This window comes from Phocoena phocoena, chromosome 16 (assembly GCF_963924675.1).
Source record: "Phocoena phocoena chromosome 16, mPhoPho1.1, whole genome shotgun sequence".
In the NCBI taxonomy this organism is placed as follows: domain Eukaryota; kingdom Metazoa; phylum Chordata; class Mammalia; order Artiodactyla; family Phocoenidae; genus Phocoena; species Phocoena phocoena.
This window is the reverse complement of record NC_089234.1, coordinates 25,318,091-25,337,227: the sequence shown is the minus strand read 5'-3', so window position 1 is coordinate 25,337,227 and position 19,137 is coordinate 25,318,091. Positions and strand designations below refer to the sequence as shown.

At 54.9% G+C, this 19,137-nt stretch overlaps 2 protein-coding genes across 2 annotated transcripts; both read right to left on the bottom strand.

Moving 5' to 3' along the window:
- Window positions 1-1,706: 1,706 nt before the first annotated feature.
- CALHM2 (calcium homeostasis modulator family member 2) lies at window positions 1,707-4,018 on the bottom strand. Its single transcript, XM_065894671.1, has 2 exons — window positions 3,464-4,018; window positions 1,707-2,123 (listed from the first exon to the last, which is right to left on the bottom strand). The coding sequence occupies exons 1-2, from the start codon at window positions 4,016-4,018 to the stop codon at window positions 1,707-1,709; spliced, it is 972 nt and encodes a 323-aa protein (XP_065750743.1).
- Window positions 4,019-9,342: 5,324 nt separating this feature from the next.
- CALHM1 (calcium homeostasis modulator 1) lies at window positions 9,343-12,918 on the bottom strand. Its single transcript, XM_065894905.1, is given in 3 exon segments — window positions 9,343-9,825; window positions 12,368-12,645; window positions 12,648-12,918. Coding segments are annotated over 3 exon segments (1,032 nt in total).
- Window positions 12,919-19,137: the final 6,219 nt, after the last annotated feature.

Here is a 19,137-nt window from a genome sequence, read left to right as displayed (position 1 = left end):
AATGGAGGGCCGACCCCCAGGGACTCTGTGGTCAGGATCCCACTTTGGCCCTGGCCAGGCTCTTGGTCCAGCTAGTGGGGGTCAGCAGGGTCCGGGAAGCGCTTTGCTCTCCTAGATCGCAGAGTCTCTGGGCATTCCCTCAGCCTCAGCTCAGCTAGTACCTCGTGCCCCTTTGTGGAGGCTGTGAGGCTGGGACGTAGGTCCACATGCTGTGTGGCTTTGGGAGAGCTGCACAGTTTCTCTGGCTCCCTGTAGCTCCCCTGAGCAGAGCTTGCTGGGCGGAGGGCCTTGATTGACTTGCTGGTCCTTGAGTCCTGAGGGAGAAGGGGACATGACGGGCCCGCTATACCCCCACCTCCCTGTAAAGTTCCCAGAAAGACTGTCTCTCCTTCTGCTTGATAAGTAATAATCCTGTATGTTCTAGAGTTCCTCGAGGCCAACACACACCCAGCTAGTTGTTGAAGCCAGTTCATTTTTGGCTTGGTCTTAAGGGCATTAAAGTTTTCTTGGGCAGAGCTTTAAATGTCCTAAGAGCTGGAGAGCTTTTCCATGGGAAGTGACTGAGTCATATGCCAAAAAGCAGGACAGGGACAAGGGAGAGAGCATCAGAGATTTTAGAGGTGGTGGAGGGGCTCAGGCAGGGGCGGGCATGGGAGGGAGGCAGAGCAGGGCTTGGCCTGGTTCTTGGTCACTAGCTCTAGGTTACGAGAGCTAGGCTGCCCTACTGAGTGCAAGGGCAGGATCTGCTGACTCGTGAAATTTTAGCCGAGCTTCCCTCTGAGAAAGGCCGGGTTCCATCCGTTTCCCAGATCAAATCAGAAAACTGAACCCAGTTAAGACGTCGTCAATCCCAGGGCCTTCCTGCGTGTGGGAACACCTGGCTCTCCCTGTGCCCCAGCCTTCCCTTCCATCCATTTCAGTCTTGCCCAGAGTCTCTGTCCTCTTCCCTCCCCAGGAATGGGATTTGGGCCTGTCCCCATGACCTCCAGCCTGCTGTGGCATGGCCCATCCAATTGTGCAGACACCAAGCTAGTCCTTTATACTAAGAAAAACTTTATATCAAAAATTTATAGAAAATAAAGCTAGAGGCGTACATTGGGGGCTGCTTCCCCGGTGAGCAGCACCGGGCCAGGTGTCCATGTACAGTTACACACAGTGTTCCGCACGAGGAGTCTGCTGGTGAGTTTTGTTGTCACCTGGCTCTGCTGTCCAGGGCTTCGCAGACCGGTAGGACTGGGTCCTACCAGTCAAAGTTCATCCACATCGTAGTTAATTAAGGACCAGTTCTGGGAAAGGGTCTTTTCTCCAAAGCTGTTGACCATGTGGCTGGTGGCAACAGGAGAAGGAATTTCTTCAGGTCTGAGAGCCTTCCTGCCGGAGCTGACCACGTTGTCTACTAGCTCTCACATCTGTTCCCCAGTTTTACTTTGTGTTCCTTTTTCCTGGCCTGTTTCCCCCAAAAGCTATGGTTAAAAAAAAAAAAAAAATCCCCTCTGGGGAATTCCCTAGCAGTCAGGTAGTTGGGACTCCGTGCGTTCACTGCCGAGGGTGCAGGTTCAGTCCCTGGTTGGGGAACTAAGATCCCACAAGCGCCCCACTGCGCCCCCCCCCAAAAAAAATTCCCCTCTGATGCTGATGTGAACAGGCCATGGGGTTCTGTTTGGGACCAAGTAGTGTCATTGGCAAAGAGTGTGGGAACAGGACTCTTAGGAGGCGAGCAGGACCATCTCTGTGTTGTCTTGGGCTGCGCCGTTGCCCACCAGACCCTGGGCCCACTTGTGCAGGCGGCTGTAGAGTGGGAGGCCCTGGTTCTCGCGGTACAGATAGACGCCGGTGATGGCGTTCCACTGCGGCCGTGGCTGTGTGCCTTCCACTGGGAACTTGGCAACCAGCTGTTCGTCGTCCTCGTTGAGTGCCACGAAGCCGAAGAAGCGGCGCACGTTGTTGGCAGCCAGCACCCGCGAGTGCACCTCGGCCGTGCGCTGGAAGAGCTGGTCCTCGTTGGCCCGGTACTGCGCCCAGTAGGCCTCCTGGCGGTAGCTGAGTGGTGAGCAGTAGTGCTTGAGGCACTTGGTCAGGAACACCAGGATGGCCACCACACCGACGAGCAGCCACCCGAAGAGCTGGCCAGAGAAGGGGCGGGGTTGAGGGCAGGCAAGGAGGAGCTGTCTGGACCGCCAGCGCCCCAGTAAGAAGTAGCGGGAGCTGGTCAGAGCGTGTGGGCTGGGCTGAACCTGACGTCACGACCCCCTGAGAGCTGGTTCTGTCACTTACCTGGCCGCAGATTCTGCTCCTCTAAGGGCGGCAGGCCCTTCTGACTGTAATTCCTCCTCTTTGCCCTCACTCCCTTGAGCTCACGCCGTCTCTGTACTTAGACTTAGCCTCCTGCAATTTCAGCTGCCATTCCTGCAGCCCCAAGGGCCCCCTCCACATCATCTGAGCCCACCAAAATCCAGCTCAATCTACCAGGCTCAGCCCAGATACCACTTCCGGGAAGCCTTCAAAAATCCCTTCTGGGAGCAATTTTGCCTTCCCTGAGTCCTCATGGCCTGGTTCCTCTTATCATCATTCTCTGCCTTGTTTTGAAATGACCCATGTGCTTGTCTCACTTGGCTGTGAGCCTGTTGCGGGCCAGGACCGTCAAGGTCATCTGTTTCCCCATTTAAGCCTGTACAGAGAGCTGTGGGCATTTGAGCATCATCAAATACATTTTATTTCTCTCTGTCTACCACGTTCCATCTCCTTTGGTGCTGTCTCCAGCCCTGCTCCTACTTGTGTTTCTTCTGTACCCAAGAGGAGCCCTTTAGAAAATCTTTGCTCTTTCCTATCTCGCCCTCGCGCCCTGCTGTTCTTAAGTGAATACTTCAGCTGTTTTTCTGCTTCTGCCCAGGTCTCTGCCCTTGCCCTCTCCCCCTGACCAACTCAGCTCCTTAAGAACTAAGCCAAGGCTGAGGCTAGGATCAGGGCGGCAGCTGCTGCCTCCCAACGGGACACCCTTTCCAGTCTCAAGGGATTCGCCTCCTGTCAGCAGTGCCTGAGGCTGACTCGGTGCTGGACAGGGGCCTTTGCTGGGATAGGAACATGCTCATCCCTTGAGCCAGCCACACTCCGCTTTCAGCTCACGGTCGACAGCAAATATTTCAGAAGATGGCAGGGGTTCGTGCTCAGTCTGGCTGGAGCAAAGGGCTTAATCTGTGACTGGAATCAAGGCTTGGTCTGAGCAAGAAGAACATTCCTTTAATGTTTAAAACTCTCTTATTGGGGATGGCATTCACCCTTGCCCCACCAAGCACTGACCCATAGTTACCCAACTCTGATGCCCAACGCTGATAATCTAGTGACTTCCTGGAGATCTCAGCCCCTGAGGACTGACTCCAGCATTAATACTGGGTCATCCCGGCACCTCCCCACCAGCCACCGCGTAGGAGAGAAAGAAGAGGAACTCCCCTTGGCACAGGCTCACCTGGGACTCGTACTTGAGCCTGCGGCTGACCTCCTCCCGGAAACCTGACAGGCGGGCGGGGCCCTCCCGACACGGGAACGTGGCCAGGATTTCTGTGGCCTGGGCCAGTGGGAAACTGTCTTCCCCAGCTGTGAGCGAAGAGGGGTCCACAAATTCGCTGAGAGCACAGACGTAGGCCTCACCACGCAGCAGAGAGATGACAGACCAGGTGATGGGGGCCACGGCGGCGCGGCCCACGATGGAGCTTAGAAGGAGGAAGCTGGGGGCAGCCGAGCAGTTCTTGGTCCTCCGGTACTGGCACTCGGCAACCAGGTTCCAGGTATGGTTGTTGAGGATGATGCCAATGAGGAAGAGCACCAGGGCGGGCACACCGATGGCCGTCAGCCCGTACAGGTAGTTCCGGGCTGGTGAGCAAGGGCAGTGGAACGCCACCACACTGAACAGCTCCTGGCTGCCCACCGTGCCCAGTGCCACCAGCCCGTTGAAAATCATCACATCCTTGCTCTTGAAGAAGAGTGATAGGAAGCGGAAGTTCTCTGCGATCAGGGCTGCCATGGTGACGGGTCAGCTGGGGGACCGATGGCAAGGGTGGAGGCAGGAGACTGGGACGGTGGCTCCTGGTGGGACTAGGAAAGCGCACAGGCTACGGGCCCCTGAAGGCAGGGCACAGTCTTGCCATTTGATCCCCTGCAGTGGCTGGCCTGGTGCTTCCTGTGGGACTGTAGATGACTGATCAGTATTTGCCTCTAAAAACAGGGACCGAGGGGATCTTGCGTAGTCAGGCTGGGAAAGGAAGGAGACTCGGGGAGCCCCAGGGCCTGGGTGGAATGAGAATAGCCACTGTTCACTGAGCTCTTACTATGTCGGGTGCTTTACATCCCTCATTGCCCATCGTCAAGATCCTGCACTGAGCTCTGATATCCCAGTGCACGTAGGGAAGGTGGAGGCTTTCTTGGGGTGAGCGCTTATCGGGCTCACGTATGAATGGCAGAGCTGAGATTCAAGCACAGCTCTATCTGCCTCAGACACTCAGGTTCTCGTCATCACCACAAGCTTCCTTTGATATGGGGACTAGGACTGGCCCTGTGGCATTGGGGACTGTGGGCTGTTGACTGCCTTTCCCTTTGGGATTCCAGGTACTGCTAATGTGCTGGGGGACCTAGGACTATTTGGAGGGTATGTCCTCAAGGTGTCTAGCCCATGGGTATAAAAGCCAGAGTAGGTGTTCTGGTGGATAAGGGACTTGGACTTGACCCTGTGATATGGGGGGGTGGGGGTGGGGTGGAGGAAGGGGCCTCCAGTCAGTGGTGAGCCTGGTGTAGCATCCCTGGAGTTCACAAGAACCTTCTCATTCTGGAGACCTCAGGCTTTGGACTGGTTTAGGAGATCCTGGCTCTCAACATACTTCATGACCTTTCTCTGGACCTCAGTGTCCTCATCTGTGAAAAGAGGGTAAGTCATTCTGGTCCTTGCTCTCCTCTCAGGAATGCTGGAGGAAAATGAAAGGGAATAAACAGTGCCTGATAGTCGCCCCGTATATGAAACCCTCCATCTCACCCTGTCCAGCCCTGAGGGTGCCTCCCAGAAGTGAGGCAGATGGGGGATGATTGTCCTTCTGGCAAAGATCAGGAGGCTAAGGCCTCAGGAGGATAAAGTGCGCTGCTCAAAGCTATTCAAGTATGGAGGTGCCTGGGCAGGACTTCTGAGCATGACCTAAGGAGGCCTGGGAAGTGGACGAGGGTGAGTCAAGCTAAGGGAGCCCTCTACTTTCCTGGTTTCCTACTGACACTGCTCTGCGCCCATCCGCAAGAGCCTTGGTAGACCTCCCCTTCCCCACCCGTTACCCTTTCCTTATCCGGCAGCTCTGTTCCACCGAGGTCCCTAGGCCTGGGGACCGCCCAGCCGGCCAGCAACAGGAAGCCTTGATGAAGGCTAAGGCTTGGCCATACCCACCACCCTCTCTCTCTGGCCAGCAGATGCGCTGGCAGCCTGCCAGGAAGTGGCCATGGCCTCGGGGCTCCGGCCGTGTTCTGCCCCAACTCCCTTCCCAGGCTCCACCCACACAGGCCGGGGTGTGGCCCATGTTCTTCCCTCCATCCGGGGAGTGAAAAACAAAAGTCCTCAGGCCAGAGGCAGCTGGGGAGTGGAGGGACGGAGCAAACAAAGGTGGGGAGACCTGCCCATATTTCCTTCTAGGCCTCCTGTCTAGACCACCACCCCTCCTAATCACTGCCAAGGCGGCCAGACGGGCTGGTACAGAGCTGGGTGGCCACTGAGGAGGCCAGATGGGCTGGTTTCCAGGAGGAGGAGGAGAAGACCTGACTTCCCTAACTCACTGCCTGGGGGCCCAGGGGCTCCAGCCTAACTCCTCGGGAAAGAGAGTTTGTGATATTGCTGGGGATGAATGGGTTAAAGACAGCCCCCTCTCCCTCTTCCTTCTCCCCTCTTGGCTTCAGGGCTCCTAATATGCTCCCCTGGGTTCAGAAACCACCCAAAGTGGGGTACAAGATGCCTGAACACTGGTGGGTGGTGAGCAGAGGAGGGAACAGGCTATCTTCTGAGACTACTGCCCCTGGCCCCCAGGCCCGGGATGGGACCTCCACCAGCCAGAGTCAGGACAGGAAATAGGTGGCTGGGGACTGGGGTCCTCAGCGAGGGGCCTGGCTCCCCGGGACAATCCCTCTGGGCAGCCTTGGAGTGGCCCTGCATGTTCCCCTTCCTTACCTGGGGTCAGCTGCGGGCACTGGTGGCCTTGGCCTCCACGGACCTGGGCAAGTGGGGCGAGGACATTGGAGCTCCCGGGCATGGGCCAGCCCGCGCCTTAGGCGGGCTCCCTCCCGCTTTGCTTCTGCTCCGGAGAGACCAGCAGGGCCTGGGGCTTGTGGTGTCTTCAGAAAAGTTTAACTCCAGAAAAGAGGCAGAACCCGTGAGTTGGATGGTTCGCGCCAGCCAGTGGAAAAACAGCCTCCGGGCGGGCGCCAGGCAGTGGGGGGGGGGGGGGGGAGGCGGTGCGGGGGAGGAGAGGAAGTGGAGGGGACTGCGGCGGCGGCTCGCCTGCCTTCTGAGGCTCCACGCCAGTGGGACCAGTTCCGGGCCAGGAAGGGGGCCTCAGCCAGATCTGGCCCGGGCCTGCCCTCCAGGCCAGTTTCGGGAGCACCCCCTGCTTGACCCCCACCGACAGAAGCTGCCAGAACCGAGTCCCGAGCAGGGTTAGGGGAGAGGTGCCACCAGACTGACGCTGCCTCCTAGCGGGGTGCGCAAAGCCAGGGGTACCCCTCCCCTGTTCTGGCCCTTCTCCCTCAGAGCCGTCCTGCCCCTCTCTGAGCAAACCCTCCCCCTGCTGGCTCTTCTGTCTGTACTTCAGCTAGCTCCCCAGGTGCTGCGTCAAATCTCAGGAGCACTGATGAGAAAATTCTGGACTCTAGGGATTTTCTAAGACCCTGTAGGTAGAGCTCTGACTGGTAGGTGGAAATTACAAGGAGGCAGGTTTCTCAAGGAAGCCCTTTGTAACAATCAGAGCCGCTCAGCCTTTCCCAGAAAGTGGTCATGAGCTCCCCGTCTGTGGGAGTATGCAAACTGAGGCTGAAAAGCCATGGGTCAGGAATGCTGAAAGGGAGAGCCCTGTCCAAGGACAGTCTAGATGGCCCCCAGGATCAAGGGAGAGACCCCCACAACCTCCCCCAGACCCCTGTCTGCTCTGCACTGCTTGTGGTTCTGGGAGCATGGAACTGCTGAGTGACATGCTGGCCTCCCTGAGCTGGGCTTGTTCACATATAGGAATGAAGAGAAAAGGACCAGTGTTTATTTTTTCACATCCTACCATGTGCCAAACAAAGTTCCCGATTCTTCCTCAAAAGTCATCCTTTAACCTCACTATAACCCTAAAAACAGGTCTTTGTAACATCCGTTTTATAGACAGACAACTGGGGGTCAGAGGGATTGGGTAACTACAGGTCCTACAGCCCTAGTATTTGAATCCAGGTCTGTCTGACCCAAAGCTTTACTCTTTCCTTCATATTTTGTACCTCTCAATACCTCTGGGCTGGCTTTTCCCACTGGAACCCACCACCCCGCAGCTGCCAACACACCCCTGGTCTTTACTCATCTGAGTCTTCCCCTAGAGCAAGTCCCACCTCCTGGAGGAGCCCTCCAGCCCACCTTGGCTTCCAGGTCTCGCCCTCTTCCCAAATAAAGGGAGGGAGACTGGGTCTCAGAAGTGGGACTAGAGGGAAGGATGCTTAAGGAAGAATGGAAATTATTAACACAATGTTACAGGGATCAAGATCAAAATGAATTCTTAGATGAGTGGGACTTAGTCTCAAAGATGTCTGGGGGGTGGGGGGTGGCAAGAAGGTCATCTTCTAGGCCCTCAGTTTCCGCCTTGACAAACGTAGCTCCAGTTCCTTACGTCCCCTCCCCCTACGTCCAGGGGGAAGAGAAGGATAAGACCTCAGGTTTGGAAATTGATACACACATTATCCGCCAGAAACTGAGTGCCTACCACGTGCCATGCACTTTACACACCTCACCTATTTAATGCTCACACAGCCCATGAAGTAGGTGCCTCATCCCCACTGTACAGATGAGGAAACTGAGGCACAGAAAAATGAAGCAACTGACCCAAGGGACACGGTTTGTAAGTGGTGGATCCAGCATTTGACCCAGTTCTCTCTCACTCTGGAGTCTGAGCTGTTTCCGCCCTAGGCAGCTCCGCTCCCACCCCTCCACCCTCATCCCCACCTCAGGGCGGAGGCTCTCAGCACTTTAGACCCCCTCCACCGGGGTGGGGGGTAGTCTCTGAGAAAATGGGAAGGCATCAGCTTCTTTTTCTAAATGCTCAAGCTCTGGGGATGGTCTGATTTCTGATGTGAGGGGTGTGTCAGGGCAGTCTCCAAGGACATCTCCATGGGATGTGCTATGGTCTGAATGTGTCCCCCAAAATTCATATGTTGAATCTTGCCCCCCAAAGGTGATGGTATCAGGGAGTGGGGTCTTTGAGGTGCTTAAGGCATGGGATTGATGCCTTATGAAAGAGGCTCCAGAGAGCCCTCTAGCCCCTTCCGCCATGTGAGGACACAGTGAGGAGGCACTGGCTACCAACCAGTGAGGGCCTCCGTCAGAACATGACCATGGCAGCGTCATGATCTTGGACTTCCAGTCTCCAGAATTGTGAGAGAGGTCTCTGTTGTTTATAAGCTACCCAGTCTGCCGTATTTGTTATAGCGATTCAAACAGACTAAGACCCCGGGCCTTTTGTGACCAGTGCTAAGTAAATGTGCAATCCACCTTGATGATGTCGCGTGAACTCCATGGTGAGACACACCCTGGCTTCTCCTGAGTGTACCTAGCTTCTGGCATCTTGTCTTATCACCTGTGACCACATGAGGCTGTGTCATGTCGTTATGGCCCACCTTGGCCCGTTCAGCCTCACTCAGGAGATTGGCCCAAATCAGAGGATTCCTGCTTCATGAGATGGCTGGACACTCTCCCACTCCCTGAGCCTTGAGCATAAGGGAACAGAGATCCTAAAACATCACAGATGAGTGGATGCTGGGGCAAGGATGCTCGTAGGACCTGAAAGGAGATAGTGAACCAGGGGTGGAGTGGCCTGGGAGGGGCTGGGCAGGTGGGAGCTTGTCCCCCCCAAGCCAGTTCTGAGCCCTTCTGACTAATGCTGCTCATGGCCACCCAGGGTAGTGTCACAGTTGGAGGGGTGAGGTCCCCTTCCAGCTCCAAATGGGCAGGTGAGTGCCTGGGCACGAGGTGAGTGCTCTGGGGCCTCCTGCCGGCACTTGCAGCCTTCATTTCTCCATCTGGTTTGGGGGTCTGAGGTGCTGTGGCCTCAGACCCCCATTCCTGCCTCTTCACCTGGCTGCCGCTCACACTTTGCTGAAGTAGGTGGCCACCTCCTTGTGTGAAGGCCGGGACCCGCCCCCAGCCCAGCCATTGCCCACCAGTGGCTCCTCCTGGCTCAGCCGCAGGGGCGGCTTGCACTCGTGCCAGCGCGTGAGCAGCCTGTTTGTGGTGCCTTGATCGGTGATGCCGCGCAGCTTCTCCCTCTCCTCGTTGGCACCGTCTGTGGCAGTGGGAGCAGCCGAGCCAGCAGGGACTGCAGCCAGCGCCCCATGGCCGTGACCCAGCTCCAGGTCATGGATCATGACCTCGAAGAACTGCTGGATACAGACCTTGGCAAAGGCCTTGGTGTGCTCCGTGCCTGTCTCATCGAAGAGCTTGTGCTCACTGTCGATGTAGTGGGACCAGTACTTGCTTTTGAGGAAGGCGGCCTGAGTGAAGCAGGGCCGCACAGAGCGCACGACGAATGCCAGCAGTGTGGTCAGCAGCACGAAGGACCAGCCCAGTGACTGCAGGGGAGAGAAGAGAGAGTCAGCTGGGCACTGCCCTCTAGCCTCCCAAACCTGTCCAACCCCCCAAAGCACACTCCATGTCAGGACCTTTAGGGAAAAGAGCACTGACAACAAAGAGCAAATGACAGCACCTCTTGGCCTCCACTTTCTCTTCTGTAAAATGGGCATAGACCTACCCATCTCATGGAAATGAGACCACGTGAGTAAAATGCCCTGTATGTAGATCTGGCACTCAGTACACAGGAGTTAGCTGGGCAGACCCTGGAAATAGGCTGCATGGGTTTGCCTGTCTCCACTACAGGCGTATCCCAGAGATATGGTGGGTTCTGCTCCAGGCCATTACAATAAAGCAAGTATTGCAATAAAGTGAGTCACACGAAGTTTTTGGTTGCCCAATGCATATAAAAGTTATGTTTACACTATACTGTAGTCTATTAAGTGTAGAATAGCATTATGTATAAAAAACAATATACATACCTTAATTAAAAAATACTTTATTGCTACAAAATGCTAACCATCATTTGAGCCTTCAGTGAGTTATAGTAGTAACATCAAAGATCATTGATCACAGATCACCATAACACATATAATAATGAAAAACCTGAAACATGAGAATAAGCAAAACGCGACACAGAGACACGAAGTGAACAAAAGCTGTCGGAAAAATGGCGCCAATAGACTTGCTCGATGCAGGGTTGCCATGAAACTTCAACTTGTGAAAAATGCAATGTCTACAAAGCCTAATAAAGTGAATTGCAATAAAACGAAGTATGCCTGTCCTTAACGGTTGACTAGGAGCAAAGTGTCTCCCACCTACAAAACGGGGCTGTTGATAGTACCTATCCCATTGGGTTGTTCTGAGGACTAAATGTGATAATAAACTTCGCACAGTGCCTGGTACCTAGTTACTGTTCAGTAACTGTTAGCCACTATTATTAGGCCAACCAGCCCTCAGTAAGCATGCCTCTTCCTTCGGGAAGCCTTCCTTGACCTCCCATAGTGACGCTTCCTCCTCTGAGTCCTGTATCTCTCCTCCGGCTCCTGCTAGTGTCTGCCTTTCAGTCAGCAGCGCTCAGTCAGCGTTTCCTCTGTGTGGGCTCTGAGCTGGGCTCAGGGGTCACAGAGACAAAGTGGACAATTGCTCAAACTCCATGCTGAAGAGCACCGGATGCTTGGGTGCTAGTTCTGTTCTTCCAGTTACTCACTGTGGGGAAGGCTGCTCCCCCAGTCTGAGCTTCAGGGTCAACCCCAGCTGCACAGAGAAGCACTCGGCCAGATCAGGATGGGGAAGCAGGGCAACCCAAATGCCTGTAGTGGGGCAGTGGGTTATGGCAGAGTAATCATCAGGTGGGGAGGTGCAGAGCACGTGCTGGGTGAGGAAGTGTGGACCCTGCTCGGCTGGATCTCCTGAAGTTTCAAGTAACGCTGGACAATCTCATTTTCATGGGAAAATTTCTGGGGTTTAGATGATGCCAACTAATTCTAAAATTGAATTTCGAATTCAACCCCTGAAGGCCAAATGAAACATGTCTATAGGCCAGGCAGCCTGCCATCTGGGGGCCCTTTTAGTTTATGAGTTGATGGTTTAAAGGTCAGGTGGAGGGACAGTTGCCCCAGGCCCCGAGGCCTGGGATGACGGACAAGTACCCACAGGAGAGGAGGTGCAGGCTGGGAGGGAAGCAGAGTTCAGATTGTACGCTTGGAGCGTGAGGTTCACATGGGTGCCTGGTGATGACGCAAAACCCACAGGGGAGAGTCCAGGCTGGAGGGGGAGCGGGGGTGTCTGGATTCGCTGGAGCAGGGTGTGCATGTTTCTCCAGGCTTGCAGGGCAGGCCCAGCCCCCTGTCCCCTCCCTGACAGCCTGGGTCCCTGCCTGGGTCTTCCTCCCCACGCACAGTAACTGCAGAGGAGGTCTGAGGGGCAGAGGACGTGGGAGCGAGGCTGAGGGACCTGAGCTCTAGATTTCCCCATCAGTGGGTCCTCCATCCCTTCCTTTGGGGCACATCCCAACAGTGCATCCCCCTCACTCAGGCCTCCCTTCCAGGGGCACCGGCCCCTCAGCTCCCACTCCCTGAGCAGGGAGCACCAGCTGGGGACATTTGCCAGGGAAATGTACCCAAATGGCCCAGCCACACACTGGCCTCACCACTGCCCCGGCCTGGAAGAGGAAATGGATGCAGATTCCCCCAGATTTCCAAACTGGAGCTCAGGGTGGAGGATGAGGGGCTGGTTGAGCAGTTGGGTCCCCTCTGGGGACCTCAGCACAGGGCACAGTGCTCCTTTCCCAGGTGGCACTGACCTGAGGGAAGACACATGGTTCTGCCTTCGGAGGCCCTGGCCTCCTTTGGGGAAATATGCCCCTGCCCCATGGAGCTCCGTCTGAGGAGGGAGACCCAGCCCTGGCTGGGGGCCTACATCTATTTGGGGGAAACATGACCACATCCTGAGGAAGCCCCATTTCGAGATGGGGGATGGGGTCCTTTCCGAGGGACCCGGTCTGTGAGGGGAGACCCAGCCCAAGGCCATCTGGCCCCTTACCTGCGAGACGCAGCACAGGTAGCACACGGCCACCTCGCGGGCCAGCAGCCAGTCGCCATCACAGACCTCGGGGCAGGGCACCCGGGTCAGCAGGTGGGCGAGCTCGGGCGGGGGCAGGCCGGGGGCCAGACTGCCGTTGCCCAGCATGGTCATGGGCACAGCAGTGCAGAGGGCACAGAGGAAGCACTTGCCACCCAGCAGTGTGACGGCCACCCAGACGACGGGTGCGATGAGGGCGCGCTGAGCCATGGAGCAGAACATGCAGTGCAGCACGCGGCGTCCTTGGCCCGGTGGCCCGGTGGCCGCTTCCACTCTTCAGCCAGCATGGACACGTTGCTGTTCATGACCAGACCGAGCAGAAAGAGCACCAGAGGTGGCGCCAGCAGAATGCCGGCGCTGTAGGCCACGTTGTAGCCCGGCAGGCAGGGGCAGTTGAAGGCGAAGGCGGAGTACATCTGGGCGCTGGCCAGGGCCATGATGCTGCAGGTGCCGTTCATGAAGGACTCCTGCTTGGACTGCAGGAACTGGAAGATCATCCGGAACTTGTCCATGGTGCCCCGCACGGGGTCTGCCGGCCTCTTCCCACCTCACCGCTGCCTCAGGATGGCCCCTGAGGCCCACTCTGCCCACTGGGTGGGTACTTCATGGCTGAGATGGGCAGAGCTCAGGGCGGAGGCTGAGGCCACTGTCTCTTTGAGGAACCTTCTAAGTCAGGTGCTGGCCGAGAGGGCACAGGTTGGCCAATCCCATGGGTGCAGCCAGGGTGCTGCCCCTCCCTGCCCCGCCCCTGCTGGGTTTCTCTCTCTCCACGGCTGGCTCTGGCACTGGGAAACCACGAGGACCATGCCTGATGGGGACCAGTTCTCTGTGGGCTGGGAGGAGGGCAGGGAAGGAGGCTCAGACCTGTCCGGGAAGACACTGTCTCCAGCAGGGTTGAGGTTTGGGAGAAACTAGGGATGCTGCAGAGGCCTGAGCTTCTGGACCTTGTCCCCTGGGCTCCTAGGAAGCATGTCGCCCTCCTTCTGCCCTTCTCATTGGGTCTTTCCTCCATGCTGTGTCAGGATCCAAGAGGGCTCCTCCATCTGCTCAGACAAGGATGGTATGATGATGTAGCGATAGCAGTGGTGGTGGTGGCTATAATGGGGTGATAATGGTGGTGGGGATGGTGTTAATGGTGATGGTGGTGGTGATGGCAGTTATGATGGTGATAGCGGTCACAGTGGGGATGGGGATGGTGGTGGAGATAGTGCTAAATGAATAAAGTAAAAAGCCCTAAATTTGGAGTCAGTGGACTTGGATCTGAGAGGGTGCTGGGTCCCCTCTCTGCCAGGCAGAGAGCTATAAGCATAACGCAGATGCTTTTATGTCCTGTCTGCTTGTGTCTCGGTGGGTGTGTCTGTGTCTTTGTGGATTACAGATGAAAAATCCTTTCCTGGCTCTACCTCCTACCTCTACTCCGCCAGATCAAAAAATAAAGGAGTGGGCGGTAGGGTTTCAGGCCTGGGGCTGGGGACTCCAGAGTGTCTGCAGGAACCAAGGCAGGGACCCCTCCACCAGCATAGAAAAGTGGAAAGGGGCTTAAAGGGCTCCCTTTGATGTCGCCAGCTCTCTCAGAAGAGTGGGTCAGATCCAGCTCCAGCCAGATGGCTTCTGTCTGGGGCAAGAGGGTGAGGTTGGGGCTGCTGAGGCTGAGCGACAGCCTGGGCAGGGCAGCTCCCTGGGACCCTCAGATCTGTGTGCCCCTGTGTGTGTGTGTGTGTGTGTGAACTTGCTGTGGCTTTGGGCTTCAGTGTTTGTGGCTCTGTGGTGTGTGAGTGTAACTGTAACCAAGCAGGGTCCTGTGGGGCCTTCCTGGGACAGACTTCCCCCCTACCAGCCCCAACCCATGTCCTCCACCTGCCTCTTGTTTGTAGCAAAGCTTTCATCTCCCAGGCCTCCCCTGAGACTCAGAAGGCTAGCTTAAGAGTTAATGGTTAGGAAACATGAAGATGTAAAAACAAAGACTAGCTGTTGTGCTGGGAAACTGGTAGGAGTTTAGATGACAGACCAGCCACAGAGCAGAGGCACAGAACTCCCAGTTCCCTGAAGACACAGATAAAGGTGTGACACACGTTCCTAAATTCTTTTTACAGGAAGCCGACCCCTGCCAGATGAAGGCTGCTGAATCAAGCAGATGTTCCTTTCCCACCAACACTTGTCCCCCTAGTATTGGCCTTTTGAGTGGTGAGCAGCGGAACTTGGGTTCAGTACTGGCCTCATCCTCTTACGTAACCACGTGAGTGGTCTTTGTGTCTGTGTGTCTCTGTGTTACTGACAAGAACTGGCACTGACCGGGGCTTCCCCTGGGTCAGGCCTTATGCCGGCACTCCACATGCATCACCTCATGGGATCCTCCTACAACGCCATGGGGTAGGTTTTATTGTCCCCATTTCACAGAGGTTGAGACTGAGGCTCAGGGAGGTTAAGTGACAAGTGTAGGGTTCAGAACAGACCTCCCCAAGACGTGCTACTTTGGCATGTGGGTTATTTTGAGCTAAAGGCAGTAGAGACCCTGTGGGCTCGAGAGAAACTACTGCTCCTCCCTTAACTAACTACAGGAATTTAAATTGGGGATTTTTCCCAGAGAAAGAGTTATTCCCAGAGGTAAATTTTATCTAAGTGGCACCATCTATATGGCAGGGCAAACACCTAATTACCGAACATCTGCTCATCTTCTTGTGAAACCGTACCTCATAGAGTTAATGAAAGCTGATGGCTAGCTAAGAGGAATTCTTGAGCTTGTCTTTCAGAGCAATAGACAGGGGAACAGCTTGTAAAAACCCCTCTGCTTGTAAGCTGCCTTCACTGACTAAGCTTGCTTTAGTTATTTTTTCTGTCTTTCCCTTTTTTCCTCTTTAATTGCATACCTTCCCAGCTTCACGTAACCCGACTGTCTTACAGGAACTTGGAGCCAGTTCTTGTCCAGTGCAAGCCAGCTAAGGCTGGTTGGGACCACCAACCCTAAAACTGGGTCTACAGAGGTGTATGATGAATGGCCTTTTGACATCAGAGGACTGGAAAACTTTACCCCCAGATCACGCTAAGTGCCTGTATACTTGAATATGCAGAAGCATGTAACCCAGATACACCTGTGCAGAACACCAGCTACCTCACATTTTTCCTGCCTCCAATCACCTTTCCCCATGCCAAGCCCACCTGCTTGTTCCATAGCTATCCCAACCCCCTCGCCTTGGGGGAGGCGGATCTGAGGCTTGTTCGGCCGTCTCCTCAATTGCCTTCCTGTGAACAAACGCTTCCTCTGCCGCAAATCTTGGCATCTCAGAGTTTGGTTTGCTGTGTGTTGGGTAAACAGACCAGCTTTGGTAACACTTATCGTCCTGTGAATGAGCCTCCTGCCCTTGGAAGCCCCAGGCCCCTAACCTACTCCCTAGCTCAGGATGGCGTAAGTACCGCATTTTACCTTTCTGTCTCTGACACTCTCATGTATGTGAGACTCCCATACGTACGAAATTAGATTTCCTCCTGTTTACCTGCCTTGTTTCAATTTAATTCTTAAACAAGCCAGAAGATCCTAGAAGGGTAGAGGAAAGTCTTCCTTCCCAGCACCAGCTAAAAGTTACACAACTTGTAGGTGAAAGAGTGGGATTTGAACCCAGACCAGGTGGGAGTTGGGGGTAGGAGGGTGGGTGGAGGAGGAGGCAGGGAAGTGTGTTTTTTTTTGGTTTTTTGCCTTTCTCCTCCAGCTGGATGAGGTTCTCCTGCTCTACGAGTCTGGGTAGAAATGCTAGCGTGTCACAAGCAGGATACAGGTGGGGAAGTATATTGCTCCCCTTAGCCCTCAACCTGGGCCTTGGGTAACTGGAGCATCCAGGCTGGTGGCCCCTGGAGGACCCTGTTGAGGACTCCCAAGGGGCACAGCCACAGGTGGAGAGCAGGACGAGAGAGACCCAGCAAATGAGGCCAGGAGTCCAGGAGGAGTGTGGCTCCAAAAGGCTGTCTGGAATCTCTGTCTTCCATCTATAGTGGACGCGGCTCCCTGTTTGTAGCCGATGTGCCCTTTTCGTGGTGCCCAAATTGGCTTCAGGTGTCTGCTCTAACCACATATACACTCTGCAAAATACGTGGGAAAAAACAGCTTGATTGGATTCTAAACCCATTATTCTCATTATCACTAGAATTTTGATTACAGTTATTTTTTAATTAATTAATTAATTACTTTTGGGCTGCATTGGGTCTTTGTTGCTGCGTGCCGGCTTTCTTTTTAGTTGCGGCGAGCGGGGGCTACTCTTCGTTGTGGTGCGTAGGCCTCTCATTAAGGTGGCTTCTCTTGTTGCAGAGCACGGGCTCTAGGCGCCTGGGCTTCAGTAGTTGTGGCATGAGGGCTCAGTAGTTGTGGCTCGTGGGCTCTAGAGCACAGGCTCAGTAGTGGCACACGGGCTTAGTTGCTCCGCAGCATGTGGGATCTTCCTGGACCAGGGCTCGAACCGATTCTTGACCACAGTGCCACCAAGGAAGTCCCTATAATGATGTCTATACCCATCTCTGTCCCTCTAGTAGACAGTGAGCTCCTTGATGGTGGGGCGTATCATCTGTGTATCCTCTCTTCCCTACGCCCTGGCATAGTGCTTTCTATGCAGTAGGCACCTATAAGTGCTCAGTGTAAGGCGGCAAGAGTATAGATTGCAGTCAGTGGCTTTTCACTGGTCCAGATGCTGCTTCCTTGCAGCCCAAGGTAGGGGCCCTGAGCCTCCTTTCCCTGGGCTGGAGTTCACCCCTGCTGACTGGACCATGTCCAAGGTCTCCCTCCTCCCTTCCCCCACTTCCCCCAATCCCTGCTAACACTTTGCCTAAATCTTTCCCCACCCCAGTACTATTTCAGACATTTACATGGCCTGACCACAGCAGGATGGGAGGGGAAATGCTGAGCTGCAGGGATTGTCCATCCTACAAGGTCCCTTGGCAAGCACCCAGGAGAACAGAGATTGCCCGATATGGAGGGGGTTGGGCTCCAGGAGGGCATCCAGGGGCCCCTGTGCTGCCCCCATGCCCTGAGGACCAGAAAAGCGTGGGGTGAACCCAAGTCTGTGCATGTCTGTGGCCACCAAGCACAATAACAGGATGCGTGTGTGTGTGTGTGTGTGTGTGTGTGTGTGTGTCTGGTGAGTCATCAGGGAGGGGCAGAGACCCAGAGGAGCTCACAGGCTAGATCTCCCCCAATGCTTCCAGTTTGGGCTGCTAGAGCTTGAGTGGCAGTTCTTCCAGCAAGATTTAACCCTGGTGTTTCAAGGGTCTTCATCCCTGAGTCAGACCCCACAACCACACTTGGCCCAGATGTTCTTTTTTTTTTTTTTTTTTTGCGGTACGCGGGCCTCTCACTGTTGTGGCCTCTCCCGTTGCGGAGCACAGGCTCCGGACGCGCAGGCTCAGCGGCCATGGCCCACTGGCCCAGCTTCTCCGCGGCATGTGGGATCCTTCTGGACCGGGGCACGAACCCGTGTCCCTTGCATCGGCAGGCGGACTCTCAACCACTGCGCCACCAGGGAAGCCCGGCCCAGAGATTCTTAAACACTGGCATCTGCAGAGCCACCTGGGGTTCCTGTTCAGTGTGGAGATGTCTAGGGCTGCCTAGATACCTAATTTGTACCCTGATTTGCAGATCTGGTCCATACACTGTATCCCTGGGGAAATCCTTACCAGGATGCCAGCTTCTTGCTGACGGCAGTGGATAGACACCCCTCGAATGCCTGGTGAACGAGGCAGCCTTAGAAAGAGAGGCTAAGCTCGGGGTCAGGCTGCAGGTGGTGGGGAGGGTGGTGAGTAGAGGGGTGAGGGAGGAAGCATGTGCTAGCTGGAGGTGAGCAGAAGGCTGGGCTGAAAATGCAACAGCATCTTAAAGGGCTGCTCAGCCTTAGTGGGCTAGGAGTAGAATTGCTGGGACTTGGGAAGATGGGAGCTGGAAGGGTCAGCCCCCTTGACATTCAAAAACAGAAAAATCCCCTTGCCAGGAATATATAAAACTATTCATCAGCAGTAGTCAGCAAGAGGCACTCATTAGTACTTTTAAGAGGAACTCAGCAAGCGGGGCTCGCTCAGAGAATCTTGCTGGAGGCTGCAGGAAACCCAACCAGAGCACTGAAAACAAATACACACACCAACAGTCTAGAGGGGAGACTGACGTAGTAGCTCAGAGCAGACTCTAGAGCCGACATCCTGGGATAAAGTTCCAGCTCTTACATGGGTTACCTCAGGCAGCTTAACCTTTTATGCCTCAGTTTTCTCCTCGAAAAAATGGGACTAATAATCATCCTACTTCATTAGATTATCATAAAGATTAAATGAATTATATATAGAATGGAATAATGACTGGCACATACTAAGCACCATACAAGCATGTGCTATTGTCGTCATTATTATTTTAAATGTAGAATCTGGACATCTAGGACCCAGAACCCATGGCAGATCTATTTAGACTCTTGCTACTCAACATTTGGTTCACTGCCCAGAAGCATCAGTATCACCTGGGAGCTTGTTAGCAATGCAGTCTTAGCCCCAGTCCTGGGTAGACTGCATCAGAATCTGCATTTACCAAGAGCCCAGGTGAACACACTGAAGGTCGTGAAGCGCAGCTGTAGAGCACACAGGGGGCCACACGCAGAAACTCGGCCAGAGACTGGGCTATTTTGGGGAAGGAGGCCAAGAGGGGTTAGGTTGCCCTGCCTTGGGCTCCCCATAGCCTGGAAAGCCCTCAGACCCTTGTCAGAGCGGGCATT

What these genes read in the sequence shown, in the direction of transcription:
- CALHM2 (XM_065894671.1), bottom strand. Translation starts at nt 4,018, where the DNA reads ATGGCAGCCCTGATCGCAGAGAACTTCCGCTTCCTATCACTCTTCTTC. An exon ending in GGCTCAAGTACGAGTCCCAG is followed by an intron (nt 2,124 to 3,463) that starts GTGAGCCTGTGC and finishes TTCTCTGGCCAG; the next exon opens with CTCTTCGGGTGGCTGCTCGT.